The 23,127-nt window shown below is 45.1% G+C and overlaps 1 protein-coding gene across 7 annotated transcripts in view; it reads left to right on the forward strand.

Annotated features, from left to right (window-relative positions):
• Window positions 1–23,127, forward strand: part of LARGE1 (LARGE xylosyl- and glucuronyltransferase 1) — a 622,955-nt gene that overhangs the window by 594,579 nt on the left and 5,249 nt on the right. For 6 of the 7 annotated variants that reach the window (XM_044941380.2, XM_044941376.2, XM_006073629.4 and 3 more), the window contains one exon: window positions 20,158–20,304. The exons of the other annotated variant lie outside the window; for it this stretch is intronic. In XM_044941380.2, the coding sequence (XP_044797315.1) occupies window positions 20,158–20,304 (147 nt within the window). The remainder of the gene's footprint in view (window positions 1–20,157; window positions 20,305–23,127) is intronic. 7 annotated transcript variants of the gene reach the window in all.

Here is a 23,127-nt window from a genome sequence, read left to right on the forward strand (position 1 = left end):
CTACTATACACTCGGCGGCAGGCAGCACTGTGGCTGTGCTGTCCCTGGAGTCACTCAGACCTGCATTTCGACACTGAGCACATTCTACCCTACATTCACGGGACCTTCCGAAAGGTACCTAACCCCTCAAGCTTTCTGTGAGTGGGGACCATAAGATTTCTTCACACTTAAGGTTCTGGGAGGATTAAGTGGAGTAATAGTTGGGAAGCACATGGCTGAAATGTTCATACTGCACAGGTGTGGTGGTGCATCCGCATGGCCAGGCCCTGTTCTAGGCACTCGGACTGTCGCAGTGCATGGGACAGGCCAGGTTCCTATCCATACAGGGGCTACGCTCTAGAGGGCGCTCCAGCTGTGGGCACTGCCACTACTCCTAGCAACACAGGTACAGAGATATATATACAGGCGCTGAGACCCACAAGAAGATGACCCAGTGTGGGTGGGTAAGGCGGCCTTGAAAATAGTTCAGGCATGAAGGACTAGTTGGTAAACAGGCATGGAATGTCTTGGCATGTTTGAGGAATGTTGCAGAATGGCCGGAGCTCAGACAGCTCTATCAGCTGGCACGTCCCACGTCCATAAGACTGGGGCAGGTTTCTCACCTCTTTCCCTCACCCTGCAGAATCCTCATCTTTTTTCAGTGCTTGTAGCTTTAAACCTCTCTGCTGTGCTTTTTTGCCAATGTTGCCTTGCTCCCTAGGGGACAGACCTGCCCCATTGGTCGAGACTATATATCCTGGCTGTACAGGAGTGACAAATTCCACTTTTATTGTGTCCTCTGCAGGGTGGTGTCTCACCATCCTCCCCCATCACGAGTCCCCTGGCCCGTGATGGCTGCTCTGTCAGCACCGGTTGAATGAGGGAAGACAGGTGAACAAGGGCCAGGAACAGGTGGTACCACACAAGGCCAACTGGCTACTTGATGAGGGACATGACCAGGTGGCATTTCCTTGTGTTCATCATTGTTTCTGCAGCAGGGAACATTTGTTGAGCACGTAGTATAGGCCAAGCACCGTGGCAAGCACTTCTGCGTGTGTTTGGTCATTTAACCTCATCACAGTTCATTTAACAGATGAAGACACCTGGGTGAAATCACACACCCACAGGCACAGCACTACGAAGAAGAAAACTCACTTAGCCTGGGTTAATCCAAAGGCATTTTGTGCTTAACCTGCTTTTTTTTTTTTTTTAATTGAAGTATAGTTTATTTACAATGTTGTGTTAATTTCTGCTCTATGGCAGTGATTCGGCTATACATATATATACAATATGTATCCTCTTCAGTTTTGGTTTATCTTAGGATATTGCATATAGCTCCCTGTGCTTACAATAGGACCGTGTTGTTTATCCATTCTGTGTGTTAATATAATAATTTGCATCTGCTAATGCCAAACTCCCACTCCATCCCTCCCCAGCCCCTTGACAACCACAACTCTGTTTTCTATGTCTGTGAGATTGTCTTGCAATAAATTCATCTGTGGCATATTTTAGATTCCACATATAAGTGATGAAAGTGTTAGCTGCTCAGTCGTGTCTGACTCTTTACAACCCCGTGGACTGTAGCCTGCCAGACTCCTCTAATGCATGGAATTCTCCGGGCAATCTTCCCGACCCTGGGATCGAACCCAGGTCTCCTGCATTGCAGGCAGATCCCTTGCCGTGTGAGCCACTAGGGAAGCCCAATGTAAGTGATACCATATGGTATTTGTCTTTCTCTTGCTGGCTTACTTAATATGATAATCTCTAGGTCCACCCATGTTGCTGTAAATGGCATTATTTCATTTTTTAATGGCTAATCCATTGTCTATATCACATCTTCTTCATCCACTCATCTGTCAGTGCACATTTAGGTTGTTTCCATGTCTCGGCTGCAGTTAACATAGGGTTGCCTGTACCCTTTTTGAGTTTTGTCTGGATATATGCCCAGGAGTAGGATTGTCAGATCATGTGGCAAGTCTATTTTTAGTATTTTTGAGGAGCCTCTATACCTTTTTCCATAATGGCTGCATCCACTTACATTCCCACCAACAGTGTAGGAGAGTTCCCTTTTCTCCACACCTTCTCCAGCATTTATGGTTTGTAGACTTTGATGATGGCCATTCTGACTGGTGTGAAGTGATACCCCATTATAGTTTTGATTTGCATTTCTCTAATAATTAGAAATATTGAGCATCTTTCCATGTGCCTGTTGGCCATCTGTATGTCTTCTTTGGAGAAATGTCTGATGAGTATTTCTGTCCACTTTTTGATTGGATTGTTTGCATATTTTGGAAATTAAGCTCTTGTAGGTTGTATTGTTTACAAATGCTTTCTCTCCATAGTTGTTTTTTCATTTTGCTTTTGCTTTCCTTTACTGTTGTGCTTAACCTGTTTGTGGGTCCAAATGCCTGATGGGCCCATCTCTGCCATCATCGTGACAGCCATGATCACCCTCCCAGCTTGTAGTTATCAAGTGCCTTCTATGCATTGAAGAAATGTCTCTGCTTCTACATGAGATGATCCATTTAATCTGTAGAGAACTCCCCTGCCCAGGTCCTGATACTAGCCCCAGCTCAGAGAGGATAAAACAGTGGCACAAAGATGTAAGGAGAGTAAGAGCAGGTGAGTGTCCACGTAGGGCCTGAATCTGCACAGGCTGCCCTCCAAACTTTGAAGCTCTTGACAGCCCCCCCAGTGACCTCTGGCTCACAGCTAACCCAGGACGGCACACAGAAAGCACCCTTGTTCCTTCAGCCATAATTGCTAACAGGTAGGAATGAATAAGGATGTTGAGCCAGACATGAGACGCTGACTCGAGTCCCTGGCAGAGATCTGGGTTTTCTTTCTTTTCTGCCCCTCCCTCCCTGATATAACTTCACCTGGATATGTTAACACTGCCAATTCAGAAACCGCCCGGTCTTGCTGCCCCCTATCCCAGCCTTCAGAGGGCTCTGCCATCTCTGCCTGTGTTCCTGATGTGCCTTACGGCTCCATTCCCTGTAGTCAGTCTTGCCTCCCTCGTTTGCAAGGCCTTGCTGTTGTCCCCACATGCCTCCTGGAAGCCTGTCTACTGGGAACTTATTTCCTAGGCAACTGGAATAGAATCTGAGGAAAACCATATTACCTGGCTGCCCGAGCAGGGGTGTGAAGCAAGGCCTGGGGCGGGCTGTGCCCAGGTCGGCCTCCGTAGTTATCACGCCGATGAGCAGCACACCCAGCCCAGAGGTAGGCTGCTAAGTCCTACCTGAGAGGTGTTATTCAGATGATCTCTCGTTGCTCTAGTGGAGGCCAGGCTTCTTTCGGGTCCTCTTGAAGCTAGGCAGTGTGAGGGGTGTGGGGCAGCTGGAGACATGGGGGCTTCTCAGAGCTACACACACGCTTTTCTGTGGCCATGTTAACCCTGCTGCTTCTCACCATCTGCCAGCTTGCTCACTAGTTCGTTTGCACTGTACCCACACAGTTCCAGGAATAAGCAGAAATCAGAGAAGTATGGGGGCATTTCAGACACATGTCTCAGCCTCCTCTTCAAGTAGGGATCACCCCAGCTGTGCCCATCAACTCCTCGTGAGCCTCCCAGGAGGATATACAAGCACCCTCCATGCACCAGGAGTTGTGCTAGGTGCTTGACAAATGTGATTGTTTTTATCACAAACATTACCATTTTTTAAATGCAGAAGATAAACTTGATCAAAAGCCCCAAGTGGCAGAACTACAATTGCCATCCAGCCCTGTCCTGTCCAAGGGTCTTCTTCACAGTACTACTATCTGTTCTGTCACGTTAGATAACCGCAGATTGATTCCTTCACCCCTGCATATTTATTTAATGCCTGCTGTGTGCCTGGCACGGTGCTGGAGCAAGAAACATAACCGTGAGCAAGGCTCATCCCTGACCTCAAACGTAGCAGAGCTGATGGGTACATGAGCAGGCAGTCCTGTGTGTGACTAACGCTGCCGCCACTCACCATCCCTGGTGAGCAAAAAAGTCCAGGATGATGCTCAACATTGCTACTTATTAGAAAAATGCAAATCAAAGCTACAGTGAGGTATCACCTCACACAAGTCAAAATGGACATCATCAGAAGTCTACAAACAATGCTGGAAATGATGGAGAGAAAATGGAACCCTCTTAAGTTGTTGGTAGGAATGTAAGTTGGTACAACCATTATGGAGAACAGTATGGGGGTTCCTTGAAAAACTAGAAATAGAATCCTCATATGATCCTTCAATCCCAGTCCTGGGCATATATCCAGAGAAAACCGTAATTTGAGAAGGTACATGTACCCCAGTGTTCATGTTGGCACTATTTACAATATCCAAGACATGGAAGCAACCTAAATGTCCACCAACAGAGGAATGGATAAAGATGTGGTACAAATATACAGTAGAATTCTACTCAGCCATTACAAGGAATGAACTACCATTTGCAGCAACATGGATAGACCTAGAGCTTATCATCCTAAGTGAAGTACAAAGACAAATGTCATATGATATCACTTATATCTGAAAACTAAAAATGCTACAAATGAACTTATTTACAATATACAAATAGGCTCAGACTTCAAAAACAAACTTATGATTCCAAAGGTGGGGAGGGATAAATTAGGAGTTTAGGATTAACATATACACACTTGTTGTTTAGTTGCTAAATTGTGTCCAGCTCTTTGTGTGACCCCATGGACTATAGCCCACATTGCTCCTCTGTCCCTAGGATTTCCCAGGCAAGAATACTGGAGTGGGTTGCCATTTCCTTCTCCAGGGGATCTTCCCAACCCAGGGATCACACCAGAGTCTTCTGCATTGGCAGGAAAATAAGATAATCCATAAGGACCTACAGTATAGCACAGGGACCTCAGTATTCTATGAAAATCTATATAGGAAAAGAATCTGAAAAAGAATGGATATGTGTATAATGGAAGCACTCTGCCATACACCTGACACTAACAACACTGTAAATCAGCTATACTGCAATATGAATTTAAGTCCAGAATGAACAAGTCCATAGAAGATGTAGCTCCCCATCAAGCAGGACACATCAAGACCAACAGAGGTGGTCAGGGGAGGTACAGGGAAGCAAGTTCCTCTAACTGGCTGCTCACAAAGCCTTAAGAGAGTGATGCTGTTCTGGTTTTGGAAGCAGAGGCACACTCCAGCACAAATTTCTTTCCTGCCTCCTGTTCCTTTTACTATGTAACTTTCCTGTGAGTGAGTCCTGGGAACTTGTCTAAGCATTGCTTAGATTCCTTACAACTCAGGTTTCATTAAAAAGCAGGCTCTCTGACATTTGATGCTGTGGGTATCCAACCTCTGAGAGCTGATGTCTCGTTCTGTCCTGGCAGCCTGACAGCAGCCCCCATACCTTCAGCCCCATGGTTCCCAGCAGTTTGTCACTTGTCAGCATCAGCCTCAGCCATTCATTGCACCAACACAAAGAAATCAGCACAGCCACTTCTTTTAATGGAATGGAAGCTTTCATGACCAGAGAGTGAGGATTTTCACCCCTATCCAGGGAGCAGGGGCAGCAAGAGCTGTCCAGATGACGAGCATCAAGAGGGCTCATGCACAAAGCAGCGAGAGTGGGAGAGAGAGTGGGAGATGGCGTTCTCAAGCTAAGGGCAGAGGGATTGGTCTTCAGCATCAAGTGCAAAGGAAAGGCAAGAAAATGAGAACAGCAAAATCTGTTGGATTTGACAGTGAGGGGCCATTTCTGATCTTGGCCTGATCCAAGGAGTCAAAAGCAGACTGTAGTAGTTAAACTCATGGATGGTAAAGAAAAGAAAAATCACCAGTGTAGGAAGCTCAGTAAGCCAGGAGGTCTGTGCATGCCTCTGTATCTCCAAATGCTGCCTGCATCCTGGCCTCTGCTCAGTTAGCTGCTACAAGGTGGGATCCCCCTGTGGGGATGCTGTGTAAGGAGCATCAGCATGCAGGCTCCAGCCTCTTGCCATCTCCCTCCATCCCTTTCCTAACCTCTCCCACCAGCTGCCTTGATCCATGAACTCCCATGAGGCTCATTGCTCTAGCTGCCAAGTCACCACATTAACAGACCTGGTCCATACAGATCCTGTGATTGTTAATCTTTCCAGGTTATTTCTACACTGGTGTAGCCTTGATTCATACAGTACTGATTTCAGTGTCTTCATCCTTTGTTAATGATGGTGGTGACCACTAGCTGTGCTTTAAGGCAAATTACTTAGCCTCTCTGAGACTGAATGTCCTCTTTGGTAAACTCGGAACACTAGTACATATGTCACAGGTTGCAGTGATTCAAGGAGTAATGTCTATATAAAGTGCCTGGCACGGGGCTTGATACTGAATACATTGAAGAAATACAGGTAATTCTGATTACTGTGTATTCACCACCTACAATATATCAGGTGCATTATAAGAAATTCAGTTCCCCTGGGTCTTTTATCCTTCCTTATTTCCAAACTTTGCAGATACCTTGAACCCCCTTATCCTCCTAACTGGCTAACTCCTGCTTCTTAGAACACAGCTTGCTGCTGCTAAGTCACTTTAGTTGTGTCCGACTCTGTGTGACCCCATAGACAGCAGCCCACCAGGCTCCCCCTTCCCTGGGATTCTCCAGGCAAGAACACTGGAGTGGGTTGCCATTTCCTTCTCCAATGCATGAAAGTGAAAAGTGAAAGTGAAGTCGCTCAGTCATATCTGACTCTCAGCGACCCCATGGACTGCAGCCTACTAGGCTCCTCTGTCCATGGGATTTTCCAGGCAAGAGTACTGGAGTGGGGTGGATGCCATTGCTTTCTCTGATGGCATTTTTCACAGAATTAGAACAAAAATATCTTAAAATTTATAAGGAAACACAAACGACCCCAAATAGCCAAAGCAGTCCTTACAGAGACAAATGAAGCTAGAGGAATCAGACTCCCAGATTCAATCTATACAATGAAGCTACAGTAATCAAGACAGTATGGTAGAGACCGAGAAAATAGAAATATAGATCAAGAAAAGGATAGAGAGCCCAGAAATAAATGCACACACTTATGGTCAATTAATCTGCAACAAAGGAGGCAAGAATGCACAATAAAGAAGAGAGAGTCTCTCCAATAAGTGATGCTGGGAAAACTGGACAGCCACCTGTAAAAGAATGAAATTAGAACATTCTCTAACACCATGCACAAAAATAAACTCAAAATGAATCAAAGACCTAAATGTAAGGCCAGACACTATGAAACATAGGCAGAACACACTTTGACATAAATTGCAGCAGTATCTTTTTTTTTTTTTTTAATTTTATTTTATTTTTAAACTTTACATAACTGTATTAGATTTGCCAAATATCAAAATGAATCCGCCACAGGTATACATGTGTTCCCCATCCTGAACCCTCCTCCCTCCTCCCTCCCCATTCCATCCCTCTGGGTCGTCCCAGTGCACCAGCCCCAAGCATCCAGTATCGTGCATCGAACCTGGACTGGCATCTCATTTCATACATGATATTTTACATGTTTCAATGCCATTCTCCCAAATCTTCCCACCCTCTCCCTCTCCCACAGAGTCCATAAGACTGTTCTATACATCAGTGTCTCTTTTGCTGTCTCGTACCCGGGTTATTGTTACCATCTTTCTAAATTCCATATATATGCGTTAGTATACTGTATTGGTGTTTTTCTTTCTGGCTTACTTCACTCTGTATAATAGGCTCCAGTTTCATCCACCTCATTAGAACTGATTCAAATGTATTCTTTTTAATGGCTGAATAATACTCCATTGTGTATATGTACCACAGCTTTCTTATCCATTCATCTGCTGATGGACATCTAGGTTGCTTCCATGTCCTGGCTATTATAAACATTGCTGCGATGAACATTGGGGTACTCGTGTCTCTTTCCCTTCTGGTTTTCTCAGTGTGTATGCCCAGCAGTGGGATTGCTGGATCATAAGGCATGTCTATTTCCAGTTTTTTAAGGAATCTCCACACTGTTCTCCATAGTGGCTGTACTAGTTTGCATTCCCACCAACAGTGTAAGAGGGTTCCCTTTTCTCCACACCCTCTCCAGCATTTATTACTTGTAGACTTTTGGATCGCAGCCATTCTGACTGGTGTGAAATGGTACCTCATAGTGGTTTTGATTTGCATTTCTCTGATAATGAGTGATGTTGAGCATCTTTTCATGTGTTTGTTAGCCATCTGTATGTCTTCTTTGGAGAAATGTCTATTTAGTTCTTTGGCCCATTTTTTGATTGGGTCATTTATTTTTCTGGAGTTGAGCTGTAGGAGTTGCTTGTATATTCTCGAGATTAGTTGTTTGTCAGTTGCTTCATTTGCTATTATCTTCTCCCATTCTGAAGGCTGTCTTTTCACCTTGCTAATAGTTTCCTTTGATGTGCAGAAGCTTTTAAGGTTAATTAGGTCCCATTTGTTTATTTTTGCTTTTATTTCCAATATTCTGGGAGGTGGGTCATAGAGGATCCTGCTGTGATGTATGTCAGAGAGTGTTTTGCCTATGTTCTCCTCTAGGAGTTTTATAGTTTCTGGTCTTACGTTTAGATCTTTAATCCATTTTGTGTATGGTGTATTTTTGTGTATGGTGTTAGAAAGTGTTCTAGTTTCATTCTTTTACAAGTGGTTGACCAGAGTTCCCAGCACCACTTGTTAAAGAGATTGTCTTTAATCCATTGTATATTCTTGCCTCCTTTGTCGAAGATAAGGTGTCCATATGTGCGTGGATTTATCTCTGGGCTTTCTATTTTGTTCCATTGATCTATATTTCTGTCTTTGTGCCAGTACCATACTGTCTTGATAACTGTGGCTTTGTAGTAGAGCCTGAAGTCAGGTAGGTTGATTCCTCCAGTTCCATTCTTCTTTCTCAAGATCGCTTTGGCTATTCGAGGTTTTTTGTTTTTCCATACAAATTGTGAAATTATTTGTTCTAGCTCTGTGAAGAATGCTGTTGGTAGCTTGATAGGGATTGCATTGAATCTATAGATTGCTTTGGGTAGTATACTCATTTTCACTATATTGATTCTTCCAATCCATGAACATGGTATATTTCTCCATCTGTTAGTGTCCTCTTTGATTTCTTTCACCAGTGTTTTATAGTTTTCTATATATAGGTCTTTAGATTCTTTAGGTAGATATATTCCTAAGTATTTTATTCTTTCCGTTGCAATGGTGAATGGAATTGTTTCCTTAATTTCTCTTTCTGTTTTCTCATTATTAGTGTATAGGAATGCAAGGGATTTCTGTGTGTTGATTTTATATCCTGCAACTTTACTATAGTCATTGATTAGTTCTAGTAATTTTCTGGTGGAGTCTTTAGGGTTTTCTATGTAGAGGATCATGTCATCTGCAAACAGTGAGAGCTTTACTTCTTCTTTTCCAATTTGGATCCCTTTTATTTCTTTTTCTGCTCTGATTGCTGTGGCCAAAACTTCCAAAACTATGTTGAATAGTAATGGTGAAAGTGGGCACCCTTGTCTTGTTCCTGACTTTAGAGGAAATGCTTTCAATTTTTCACCATTGAGGATAATGTTTGCTGTGGGTTTGTCATATATAGCTTTGATTATGTTGAGGTATGTTCCTTCTATTCCTGCTTTCTGGAGAGTTTTGATCATAAATGGATGTTGAATTTTGTCAAAGGCTTTCTCTGCATCTATTGAGATAATCATATGGTTTTTATTTTTCAATTTGTTGATGTGGTGTATTACATTGATTGATTTGCGGATATTGAAGAATCCTTGCATCCCTGGGATAAAGCCCACTTGGTCATGGTGTATGATCTTTTTAATGTGTTGTTGGATTCTGATTGCTAGAATTTTGTTAAGGATTTTTGCATCTATGTTCATCAGTGATATTGGCCTGTAGTTTTCTTTTTTTGTGGGATCTTTGTCAGGTTTTGGTATTAGGGTGATGGTGGCCTCATAGAATGAGTTTGGAAGTTTACCATCCTCTGCAATTTTCTGGAAGAGTTTGAGCAGGATAGGTGTTAGCTCTTCTCTAAATTTTTGGTAGAATTCAGGTGTGAAGCCGTCTGGACCTGGGCTTTTGTTTGCTGGAAGATTTTTGATTACAGTTTCAATTTCCGTGCTTGTGATGGGTCTGTTAAGATTTTCTATTTCTTCCTGATCGAGTTTTGGAAAGTTGTACTTTTCTAAGAATTTGTCCATTTCTTCCTCGTTGTCCATTTTATTGGCATATAATTGTTGATAGTAGTCTCTTATGATCCTTTGTATTTCTGTGTTGTCTGTTGTGATCTCTCCATTTTCATTTCTAATTTTATTGATTTGATTTTTCTCCCTTTGTTTCTTGATGAGTCTGGCTAATGGTTTGTCAATTTTATTTATCCTTTCAAAGAACCAGCTTTTGGTTTTGTTGATTTTTGCTATGGTCTCTTTTGTTTCTTTTGCATTTATTTCTGCTCTAATTTTTAAGATTTCTTTCCTTCTACTAACCCTGGGGTTCTTCATTTCTTCCTTTTCTAGTTGCTTTAGGTGTAGAGTTAGGTTATTTATTTGACTTTTTTCTTGTTTCTTGAGGTGTGCCTGTATTGCTATGAACTTTCCCCTTAGGACTGCTTTTACCGTGTCCCACAGGTTTTGGGTTGTTGTGTTTTCATTTTCATTCGTTTCTATGCAAATTTTGATTTCTTTTTTGATTTCTTCTGTGATTTGTTGGTTATTCAGCAGTGTGTTGTTCAGCCTCCATATGTTGGATTTTTTAATAGTTTTTCTCCTGTAATTGAGATCTAATCTTACTGCATTGTGGTCAGAAAAGATGCTTGGAATGATTTCTATTTTTTTGAATTTACCAAGGCTAGCTTTATGGCCCAGGATGTGATCTATCCTGGAGAAGGTTCCATGTGCACTTGAGAAGAAGGTGAAATTCATTGTTTTGGGATGAAATGTCCTATAGATATCAATTAGGTCTAACTGGTCTATTGTATCATTTAAAGTTTGTGTTTCCTTGTTAATTTTCTGTTTAGTTGATCTATCCATAGGTGTGAGTGGGGTATTAAAGTCTCCCACTATTATTGTGTTATTGTTAATTTCTTCTTTCATACTTGTTAGCATTTGTCTTACATACTGCGGTGCTCCCGTGTTGGGTGCATATATATTTATAATTGTTATATCTTCTTCTTGGATTGATCCTTTGATCATTATGTAGTGACCATCTTTGTCTCTTTTAGCAGTATCTTTTTAAATCTACTTTCTAGAGTAACAAAAATGAAAATGAAAATAAATGGGACCTAATTAAACTTAAAAGCTTCTGCACAGCAAAGGAAACCATAAACAAAACCAAAAGACAACCCACAGAATGGCAGAAAATATTTGCAAACAAAGTAACCTACAAAGGATTAATCTCCAAAATACACAAACAGCTCATGCAGCTCTGTGTCAAAAAAAAAAAAAAAAAAAAGCCAATTGAAAAACAAGAAGAACTAAACCGACATTTCTCCAAAGAAGACATACAGATGGCCAACAGGTACATTAAAAGATACTCAACTTCACTAATTACTGGAGAAATAAATGTAGTTTATTATCTATAAACACCAATCAGGTATCACCTCAAACCCAAAATGGCCATCAGCAGAAAGTCTACAAACAATAAATGCTGGAGAGGGTATGGAGAAAAGGGAACCCTCCTACACTGTTGGTGGGAAGGTAAATTGTTACAACCACTATAGAGAACAGTATAGAGATTCCTTTAAAATCTAAAATAGAGTGACCATATGATCCAGGAATCCCACTCTGGGACATATATCTTGAGAAAACAATAACTCAAAAAGATATGTGCACCCCAGTGTTCACTGAAGCACTATTCACAATAGCAGATGACTGGATTAAGATGTGGTGCATATACACATTGGAAGAGTACTCAGCTCTAAAAATGAATGCAGCAATGCCATCTGCAACATGGATGGACCTAGAGATTATCATACTAAGTGAAGTCAGTCAAAGACAAATGTTATCAGTCATATGTGGACTCTAATGTTTTCAAAAAGAGATACAAATGAACTTACAGAACAGAAATAGACTTAAAATTATCGAAAACAAACCTGTGATTACCAAAGGGGAAAGGTGGTGGGGAGGGATAAATCAGGAGCTTGGAATGAACACACAGACACACACACTACTATGTATTATTAATAACAGATAACCAACTCAATATTCCATGATACTCTATGTGAGAAAAAATGAATATTGAACATATGTATAATTGAATCACTTTGCTATACACCTGAAACATTAAAAAATAACTATACTCCAATAAAATTACAATTTTTAACAATGCATCATCCTAACCCATCTGTACATCTTTTAAGTGTAGAGTTTGGTGGCATTCAGTCTCATTGTTCTGCAACCATCACCATTATCCATCTCCAGAACTATTTGTACCTTCAGAACTATTTGTACCTTCAGAACTGAAACTCTGTAACCAAACAGTAACTCCCCACTCCCTCTCCCTTAAGTACCTAATAATCTTTAATATAGTGATACTTTGTCTCTCTAGGAAAAAAAAAGAACCCAGCTCAGTGATGAGAGACTCCACACCAGAGACCCTACATTTCTGTGTCCCTCACTCCCTGCTCTTTGGGCTCTGTCACGACAGAGATTATCATCAGTTGGCTCAGTTCTGGACTCTCTCTCTCTTCCTGGCTTCATAAATACTAATTAATGAATATATTATCTTAGCTTTCTTAATAACTCAGCCTGTGAAGTAATTATTATTATCAAGATAAGGAAACAAAAGCCCAGAGTTAATAAAATTGCCTGTGATTACACAATTAGTGATGTTGAGATAGAATCTGCATCATCCGATACAGAAGATGATGCTTTTTCTCACTGCTAAGTCTCTTTTCAAATTGGCATCCCCTGAGAGACACCCAGCCCTCACATGTATTGAAGATCACTTTAGTTGGCTCCTCTTGAAACATCAGAATATCTGGCCATCCTATGTGGCACCACCTATATTATGTCAAGGGCTTTGTGATTGATCTCCTGGGAGACACTACAGTCAACTCTCCGCAGCAGAATGATTTTTTTAATACAGAAAACTGATCCTCTCACCCCTCAGCTCAGAGTTCCCCAGTGGCTTATCTCACTGAGTAAAACCCAAGACCTTTGTATTAGTTTCCTATGGCTGCTGTAAGGATTCTGAGAAGGGCCAGGGTGTCTGCAGGGCTGCACACTCTCTGGGGGCCCTAGAGGAAAAGCTGTTTTCTTGCTCCCTGGAGGCATACCCACATTCTTTGACTTGTGTCCGCATCACTTCAGCCTCTGCTTCCATCATCCTGCCTCCTTTTCTGACTCTCATGTGTGTGTGTGCATTATTTGCTCAGTTGTGTCTGACTCTTTGTGACCCCATGGACTGTAGCCTGCCAGGCTTGTCTGTCCATGGGATTCTCCAGGCAAGAATACTGGAGTGGGTTGCCATTTCCTTTTCTTACCTCCCTCTTACAAGGATCCTCACTGTTACAATGAACCCACCTGAATAATCCAGGATAACCTTCCTATCTCAGTATCCTTAATCACATTTGCAGCATTGCTTTTACCCTGGAAGGTCACATATCTGCAGGTTCCTGGGATTAGGAGGTGGATGGCTTTGGGGGCAGGGGGTTCATTTGCCCACCACACCCTCATCTGTGAACCCTGTATAACCTGCAGGAGCCTCTCCAGTCCCCTTTCTGGGTCCTCTCTCTGCTCCTTACTGTGCTTTTGTCAGGTGGGCCTTTGCACTGGCTGTTTCCTTAACCCAGAAAACTCTTACCCCAGATCACCATGCGGCGTGCTCCCTCACCTACTCCAGCCTTTTGTTTAAATATCCCCTTCTCTGTGAGGCCTGCCTGGACCACCTTATTTAAAGTCACAACCCATTATCCACCTCTGGCATTCCTAACATGCCTCACCCAGCGCCCTTCTCTCTCAGCAGTTCTCACTTTACAACATACCATGCTGTTTGCTCTTTGTTCTTCTCACCTGTCCCCAGACCACAAAATGTCAACTCCTGGAGGGCAGGGATGTCTGCCTGTTCTGTTTACCAGTGTAGTCCAAGTGTTTCAGCAGCGCCTGGTACAGGATGCAATGAGCCAGTAAATGAACCAATGACAGCAAAATGGGAAGATCCAGGGTGGGTGCCAGGCTGTGGGCGGGCCAGCATAAAAAGAGGGACAGGTGCCCATGTTGATGAGCAGTGCACACCACAGCTTGTCATCTGCCAGGCACAGGCTGAGCACTCGATGCTCACCAGCTCAGTCCTCACCAGCACCCTCTGAGATCAACGTTGGGATCACCATCCCCATCTTACAGACAGAAACCGCAGGACAAAGAGGTTAAGTAATCAGCTGGGATGCAAACCTAACCCCCAGCCTCAGAGCCCTCATCTTTGCTGCATTAGAACTCACAATGTATCCTTGTTTTTTATTTCTCTGAGACTCTTTCCCATCATCTCCTTGTGTCAGAAACCTGAGCTGTTTCCTGATGACAGAGGCCTACCTCTAGGATGGAGGATGGGGTTATAAAGAGAAGGGCTGTGGGTGTGGCAGCAGAGGGGTGGGGGGCAGGGGGGCAGAATATACACGCAGTCAACCACCAGGATCAGTTTTGGAATTTGGTCATTTTAAGCACCAGGAAGCCCATCTACCTACAGTAGAAAGTCTACCCTTTTGTGCTATTATTTGACTTAATGCTAAGCCCCATGAAAGCCTACATTCTCTACCCACCTCCACCCCCTCAACTGGCTTAGGAAACCTTGCTACTCTCACATTCCCTCCTCATCCCCACGAGTCACCAGTTTTAGCAAGTGGGAGCAAAACAGTCTGTGAACAGTTTGCATACTGAGTAAACTAACACAAGAGGCTGAGGGGAAAAGACGCACAGGTGAGGAGACGGGGCTTAGAAGACGGTGCTGGCTCACAGCCTCCTAGCAGGTCAGCTGGGCCAGGCTGGATGGGGTGATCGGACCCTGTCGGGAACACTTGAATTGTTTGTGACGCGAAAGAGGGCTCAGGGAGCTGGCTCGAGACCGAAATCAAATCAACTCTGTTTCCATAGACAGGCAGGCTGGCAAGCCAGAAAATGACCCTGGTTTAAGCAGTTGGTGGCCTTTACTGAGCCCTCTGCCCTCACCCTCTCACTTGCTCTGACCCACCAGGAAGCTGAACCTGAAGAGAGAAAGCTAGCTCATTTGTTACTCAGTTATTCTAGAATGTCTCTAGAGCGATGGTTTCACTTCATCCTCATAGCAGTTCCGATTGATAAGATCATGTCCATTTTACAGACGGGAAGGCTGTGACTACAAGGTCCCCAAGGTCACAGGAGGGTGACAGGAAGACCTGAACCTGGTGCCAGCTGCTTCCAAGTCACTGTGTTTGCCGGGCGCTCTGTTACCAAAGATTCTGAATTACTGCTGTAGATAACTAAGCTGCCTTTTAAGAGTTCTGCATGCCCGAAACATTCTAGTAGGCTTGTGAATATTTTTGAAGGGGTCGTGGACAAAGGCAAGTGGGACAGTCAGGATTTTGCAGAGAAACAGAACCACAGGATGATTAGATGGCTGGATAGTGACCTTAAGGAACTGTGATGGTAGCAAGTCTGAAATTCATAGAGCAGACCAGCAGGCTGGAAACACAGGCAGGATTCCAGTGGTACAGTGTGGGGGTCGAATTCCTTCTTTCCCAGTAAAGCTTAATTTTTGCTCTTAAGGCCTTCAACTGATTGGACGAGGCCCACCCACATTATCAAGGGTACGGGTTTTTACTTGATCCTAAATGTTAATCACGTCCATGAGATACCTTCACAGCAACATCTGGCAGATTATTTGACCAACCAGCTGGGCACCACAGCCCAGCCTAACTGACACATAAACAAACCATCAGGAGCGGCCACCATCAAGTGGTCAGTGCCTAGTGCATACCAGGCACTGCACCAAGCATTTCTGTATGCAACGCGTAGCTTTTCTCATCAGAATGTTTTACATGTGCGTGAACCCTGAGACTCAGAAGGGTCCAGGTGACTTGCCCAAGAGGATTGATGGAGGCAGGGCCAGAAACCAAGTTGCCTAGTTACTACTGTACCAGACTGCCTTCCAAAATCTTCAGCTGAGGGGCTTCCCTCGGTGGTCCAGTGGCTAAGACTCCATGCTCCCAGTACAGAAGGTCCAGGTTTGATCCCTGGTCAGGGAACTAAATCCCACATGCTGCAACTAAAGATTCCACATGCCACAAGAAAACCACAGAGCTTGTGTGTGCCACAGCTAAGACCCGGTGAAGCCAAATAAGTAAAAATATTGTTTTTAAAAAACCTTCAGTGTGAATACTCTAGATTAACTAGTCTCAGAGAGAGGAATGACAGGCTGCAGAGCTGTTCAGCCTGTCAGAGCTGGCTCCAGAGTGCAGGTCTCTTGGCCCCTGGGCCGGCCTTCCCACTTCACCATCCTCCCTCTGCTCCTGGAAGAACCTGCACTGGAGACATTATGTCCCCTCCTGGACTCACTTTCTAGTAAAAGTGGCCATAGACCATGCCACTCAAGGTGGTCAGCAGGCCAGCCAAGGTGGGAGGTGCTGGCTGGACACACTAATGCAGGAAAGGCCAGGCTGCCGTTTCCAGCTCAGGGAACAGATGTTCTCAGAGTCAGTGCCCTGAAACCACTTTGTTGCTGAAACAACTTCTTAATAAGAACCATTCAGGACATCGATATCAAAGCCTCCTTGAACTGAGGTTGAAACGAACCTGTCTAGTGACAAATCCGTCTCCGTGGCACTTTGTGTCTCAGCAAGATTAAATGGAATTTACAGAAAGCACTCCAGAATCTCATGCTCTCTGTGCAGAGGGAAATAAGGTTTCCTTGCTGTTGCTGCTGCTGCTGCTGCTAAGTCGCTTCAGTCGTGTCCAACTCTGTGCGACCCCATAGACGGCATCCCACCAGGCTCCCCCGTCCCTGGGATTCTCCAGGCAAGAACACTGGAGTGAGTTGCCATGTCCTTCTCCAATGCATGAAAGTGAAAAGTGAAAGTGAAGTCGCTCAGTTGTGTCCTACTCTTAGCAACCCCAGGGACTGCAGCCTACCAGGCTTCTCCGTCCATGGGATTTTCCATGAGTACTGGAGTGGGGTGCCATTGCCTTCTCCAAAGGTTTCCTTAGGACTCAGTTTTAGGCGCAATGCTGCTGACTGGGTCTGCTTACTCTGGACCTTGCAGTGTACTGGTGGTTTGGTCACAAGCAACAGAAACCAATGCTGGACACTTAATTAAAATGAAAAGAAATCAAAGGGGAAGCATAACTGCTGAGTGGTTTATCTTATGGAATCAAAGTAGGATTCAGAAAACTAGTACTTGAGACCATAAGTAACCCGTGGCAGCTCTGGGCCCCTGTGCAGCAGAAATTCAGAAACCTCTGGAGTGCTGCCTGGTGTTAGCACAGGTGAGCTCTGTGGTCTCCAGCCTCTGCATCTGTTCAGATTTCCAAAAGTGAGAAACTGATTTAAAGCCTTAGTGTCTTCCCTGAACACCTGGTCAGGGCTTCACGTAGGGCAGCACAGCTCAGGGCTGCCCCTGTGTACAGGGACCATGAGAAGGGGAATTAGCTTCTATTCCAACAAGTGGCTTCTAGAGACTTCCCTGGTGGCCCAGTGGCTAAAGCTCCATGCTCCCAGTGCTGAGAGTCCGGGTTCGATCCCTGGTCAGGGAACTAGATCTCACATGCAGCAACAAAGATCAAAGATCCTGCATGCCTCCACTAAGACCCAGCACAGTCAGATAAATAAAATGTTTTTAAAAAAATTTTAAAGAAGTGGTTTCTATAATAACCTTGATTGTAACAGCAATTTGAGGTTTATGTAGAGATACCCACATTCATAGATCTCTATAACTGTTGTGTACGTGCGTACACTTCGCCATTCCCTTTGTCGTTCAGCCCTCCCAGCCTCCCACTCCATTTCCACAGCAATCATATCTTCACATAATTAGCTGCAAATGCAATCTTGAGTCCTAGTTTAGCAGTCCTTGCCCTTGGGCTTTTAGCATCCTGAAACATTTTAGATAAGAATGTCAGCATCAGGCAGGAAGAGACTTTGGAAGTGGTGTTCTGTATTTCCAAGCAGAGTGCCTGGCACATAGTAAATGCATGGTGACTGTTGAAGGAATAACGACCACCCATCAGTGCTGGGATATCTTCCCTCTCTCCAGGGGCTTTGCTATTTTGATCCCGGGATATTCTTTAGACCCATATGTCCCATCCCTAACACCCATGTCAATAAATAAGATGCATGTCTTTCCTGGGTCTCCTAGTTGCTCAGTGGTAAAGAATCCATCTGCCAAGCAGGAGATGGGCATTCGATTCCTGGGTAGGGAGGATCCCCTGGAGAAGGAAATGGCAACCCACTCCAGTATTCTTGCTTGGGAAATCCCATGGACAGAGGAGCCTGGTGTGCTGCAGTCTATGGGGTCACAAAGAGTCAGACACAACTTAGCAATTCAACAACAACAACGTACCTTTCCTGGAGGAAAGGTAACAAGCCCCTGGTCTGCCAATGTCCAGCATAAGGTTGATATGAAAGAGAATGTCTGGCCATAGGCCAGGGAACCTTAGGTGTTTGTATAAAGGCATTGCTTAGAGAAAGACAAGGAATGCAGGCCAGAACAGGCTGACTCAGACCTCTGATCCTCCAACCGGCCAAGGGTAGCTCACCCAGACTCTTATCTTGGTGTCATCCTTTACAAATCTGTCTTGAAATAGTGATGTGAGGGTCATATATCATTTGGTATATACTTAACTGAAGCGTAATTATAGAGTGAACTGCAAGTGATACCTGAAGAACTCGCATGTCAACTTCCAGTTCATCTCAACCACCCTCTTGCACTGGAAGCTGGTGAGACCCCTTCACCAAGAGTGGTTCCAAGAAACCCCTCCTTATCTCGACCTGGTCCAGATTCCCCCTCATCTGTGGCTACCGAACCCTGCTGCTATTCTGTTTTGGATTGCTTCTCTGTTCGTGTCCCACGCTGGCCTGGGCTCACAAGTTACTTCCTTGCACAAGTTACTGCTCCTTGCAGACCAACCTGGCCTGCACACACAGGCTCAGAGTTCTATTGAGTAAAGTTACTTTAAAGTAAGAAGCAGTTGTATTGTGCTGGATGACTGCTCCTTACAGCATTTTTGCAAAATATGTGTTACTCCAAGGGAGAATTCTTTCTTTGTCTCAGAGATAACGAGCATCTCAGGCTGGCCTGAGACCCGAGGGTCAGTAATCTGAGCAGGAAGCCAGCATGAAGTATCACAGCCATGGCCAAAGAGATGCCTGGGAATAGGCCGGCACTGCAGTATGATGGGGACTGTTTGCCATGTGCCCGGTACGTCTGGCAGTATTAGTATTTCAGGTACCTTGTCCAGTTTCCACAGCAGCTCAGCAGGGAGATATTATTGCCCCATTTTGAGGAGGAACCTGAGGTCATGAGAAACCGAATTACTTGTAAAATATAGCAAGACACCCAAAGTGAAGAGCCAGTCCTATCTGTGGTTCTATCTTTTTAAGTCCTATCTGTGGTTCATTACCAGCCTCATGTGCCGTGACCTTTCTCTCTTTCAAATGATGGCCTCAGAGCTGGCCCCAGGCAGACAAATCCAGAAGACAGGAGCTGGGTCTCGGAGATGCAGAAGGCAAGAGAGAGAGAAAGGATGGCGGGGTCCAGAGCTCCGGCATGTTGGGTGCTGACTCTGTGGGGTGTGTCAGGCAAGTTTGAAGGTTTAGCATCGGAAGGAGTCCAAGGAGTGAAGAGTTCCAGAGATGGGACCACAGATGCCCAGGTTGGCAATCATCTCATCAGCATTATGTCCAGCTCTCCTTGTGGCCAGTGATGCATCAGGCGTGCGGCCAGCCCAGGGGACCCAGCAAGCAGGCTGGTCTCCACATCTTTGAATCCTGGCCTCTTGGCTTTTGCACTTGGCTCTGACAGGGGCACACATTGTGAATGTACAACCCCTCCACTCCCTCTCCAGAAAGATTCTGCCTTCTGGCCCAGAGACAGCCAGGCTCCTGAGTGCTGCTGGACAAGCTTCCAGGTCTCCCTCAGGTCTTGGATTCCCTTGTGTTTAAACTGAGAGGCTTCCCCTGGCTTTCTCTCTGACCCCTCCTTGTGCCAGCCAGCTCCACGCCCTCGCATGGGGCAGCCTCTACCTGGCATTACAGGGGCCCTGTCTCTCTGCCTGCCCTCTCTCCAGGAAGTCTGTCATCCAGCTGGACCTCACCAACACCAAGAAGGCCATGATCGTCCCTGCATTTGAGACACTGCGCTACCGGCTCTCCTTCCCCAAGTCGAAGGCAGAGCTGCTCTCGATGCTAGACATGGGGACCCTCTTCACATTCAGGTGAGTGGCCCTCACTGCCACCCGCCGGGAGAGGGGGAGCCCAAAGTCCTTCTCGCTCCTGGGAAACCAGAAGCCAGAAGAGCTGCTGGCCCTGACGGTTGTCATTGGCATTAGACCATTTTAAGGCCATAGAAGCACTGCTGGCCCAAACTGTGTGCTTGGAATAATTCTTTGTCTTCCCACGTGCCGTGTGCTTTTTGTGTGACTGACCTGTAGGGCTTCCCTGGTGGCTCAGTGGTAAAGAATCACCTGCCAATGCCTGAGACCCGGGTTCGATCCCTGGGTGGGAAGATGCCCTGGAGGAGGAAATGGTAACCCACACCAGTATTCTTGCCTGGGAAATCCCATGGACAGAGGAGCCTGGCAGACTACAGTCCATAGGGTCATGAAAGAGTCGGACACAACTTAGCAATGTTAGAGAGAGAGTTTGCCCTGTGTACCCAGATGGAAAGGATGGGAAGGCTAGGTACGGTGGTCAGCTTCTTTCTTTTCCACTTTAATCAGTTGATGTTCTGCCCCTGTCTGCTGACTCTGACTTCTCCTTTTGGTTTGCTCATCCATTCACTTGTTTGATCAGTGGGTTTCATCGCATTAGGGCCATGGTGTCCATCTCTCGTTTTCTTTTCTTGAGCGGTCTGTTCTCTGAGGTCCTCAGGCCTGGGATGGGCAGCAGTAGCTTCAACAGCTGAAGGCATCCACGTGACTCCAAAATTGGATACAGCAGTGTGGCAGCTGTCTGTCCTGTTGCCCGAGTGACAATTTCGAACAAATCCCTCATTTCCCTGACTTCCCAGACCCCTCAGTCCTGCAGAAACATAGCAGAGGAGCTACCCATCCCCCTGTCCAAAGGGCCAGGGAGTCTGCACGATGGCACAGATGCAGATGGCTTCTGTCCCCAGGGACAGACTGCAGCATTAAGGGGAGCACCCCTGGGTGAGTAGGAATCCTGCTCGGTCTCCTGATTGTAAGAGAAAACCGTGCTCGCCTTCTGCTCCCATTTTAAAGAAAGGCCTCCCTTTTAAACAGTATAAACACTTCCTTTGAACTAAAAACAAACAAACGAACCAAAAAAAAAAACCCACGTGCGTGCTCAGTCACTTCAGTCGTGTCCGACTCTTTGCGACTATATGGACTGTAGCCTGCCAGGCTCCTCTGTCCATGGTAATTCTCCAGCAAAAAATACTGGAGTGGGGAAAAAAAAAATACTGGAGTAGTTTGCCATGCTTTCCTCCAGGGGATCTTCCCAACCCAGGGATCGAACCCACGCCTCTTATGTCTCCCACATTGGCAGGTGGGTTCTTTACCACTGGCATGACCTGGGAAGCCCCCCCCAAAACATACATTTCTATGCAATCTGAATTTTGCTGAAAAGATCCTAATAATAACTTAGGTTTTTATACCACTGTTAAGTTACTAGAAGTTTCTAGAAGGTTCTCTCAAGCAAACATTATTTTGTGAAGATAACTTTATGAGATAGGTTATTCATGCAAAAATTCAGAGGTGCTCCCTTTTCACCTCTCATACAGATAAAGGAATTGAGGAGTGGAGTGAAGGATGGGGAAGCCTGGTGTGCTGCAGTCTATGGGGGTCACAAAGAGTCAGACACAACTTAGCAGCTGAACAAACCATGAGCTGGGCACTGGGATCAGCTCATTTAATCCTCACAACAAATCCATGAAGCAGATATGCTGTCCCCATTTTACAGATAAAGAAACTTGAGGTTCTAAGAGGCTACAAAACTAGCCCAAGCCACACAGCCAGTACATGACAGAGCCTGGATTTAGCCTAGGTCTAAAAACCACAGAGCCTAGGCTCTTAACCAAAATACCATGAGACCACTGGTCAAGTCCTGAATTTACTTACCAGCATCTGAAAATGCAGGCAAAAGTGGAGACTTTGGACTCCGTAGCCTACTGGCTGTGTGTGCACTCAGTCACTCAGTGGTGCCTGACTCTGAGACCCATGGACTGTGGTCCTCCAGGTTCCTCTGTCCATGGGATTTTTCAGGCAAGAGTACAGAAGTAGGTTGCCATTTCCTACTCCAGGTGATCTTCCCAAAGGCTGATCACCTGGCAAGTCTCCAAAGCACCCTTCCTTCCAAATCCCCAGGTTATTTAAGAACTCACTTCAAGGCCAAGTCCAAGGGCTTGAGAGCTGGGGGTTGGCCTGCTGTGTCCAAGATTGCTGCTCTGGCCAAGAGCTTGCAAGCCATCACACCAAGTGCTGAATTACAAACCTTCCTTCCAAGAAACTGCTTTGTCACCTTCCCTCCAAATGATGAGCTCTTAAACCTCCTAGCAGCTGAAATCTACTCCCAACAGCACCTGAACTAATAAATCATGCTCAGGTCTACCCGTCCTCCAGGGCAGCGGTTCTGAGCGTGGTCCCTAGACCAGAGGCATCAGCACCCCCGGGAACTTGTTAGAAGCACCAAGTCTCAAGCCCCACCCCGGCCCTACTGGATCAGAAACTCTGGGGGTGGAATCCAGCAATCTGACTGTTAAGTAGTCCCCCAGGGGATTCTGATACACATGCCAGCTGGAGAACCTCTGCACAACGCAGAGCGCCCCGAGTTTCTTCTAAGCAGCATCCCACAAGGTGGACCCAGGAAATGTCTCTCATCACTGTTTTGTTTGTTTGTTTGTTTGTTTGTTTTTTGGAGGGTAATGTTGATTTTCTCGGAAAGCAGGTTCTGGAGACCACTGTCTACTGGTGTGACAATAGGTTTCTTGGGGCATTTTCTGAAGCTTTTCTTTCTAGAATTTTCTTTTTCTTGAACCCCATCTGCTGCTTCACTAGCTCTCAGCCCCCATCTCTTTTAGC

This window comes from Bubalus bubalis, chromosome 4 (genome assembly GCF_019923935.1).
Source record: "Bubalus bubalis isolate 160015118507 breed Murrah chromosome 4, NDDB_SH_1, whole genome shotgun sequence".
Classification (NCBI taxonomy): Eukaryota; Metazoa; Chordata; class Mammalia; order Artiodactyla; family Bovidae; genus Bubalus; species Bubalus bubalis.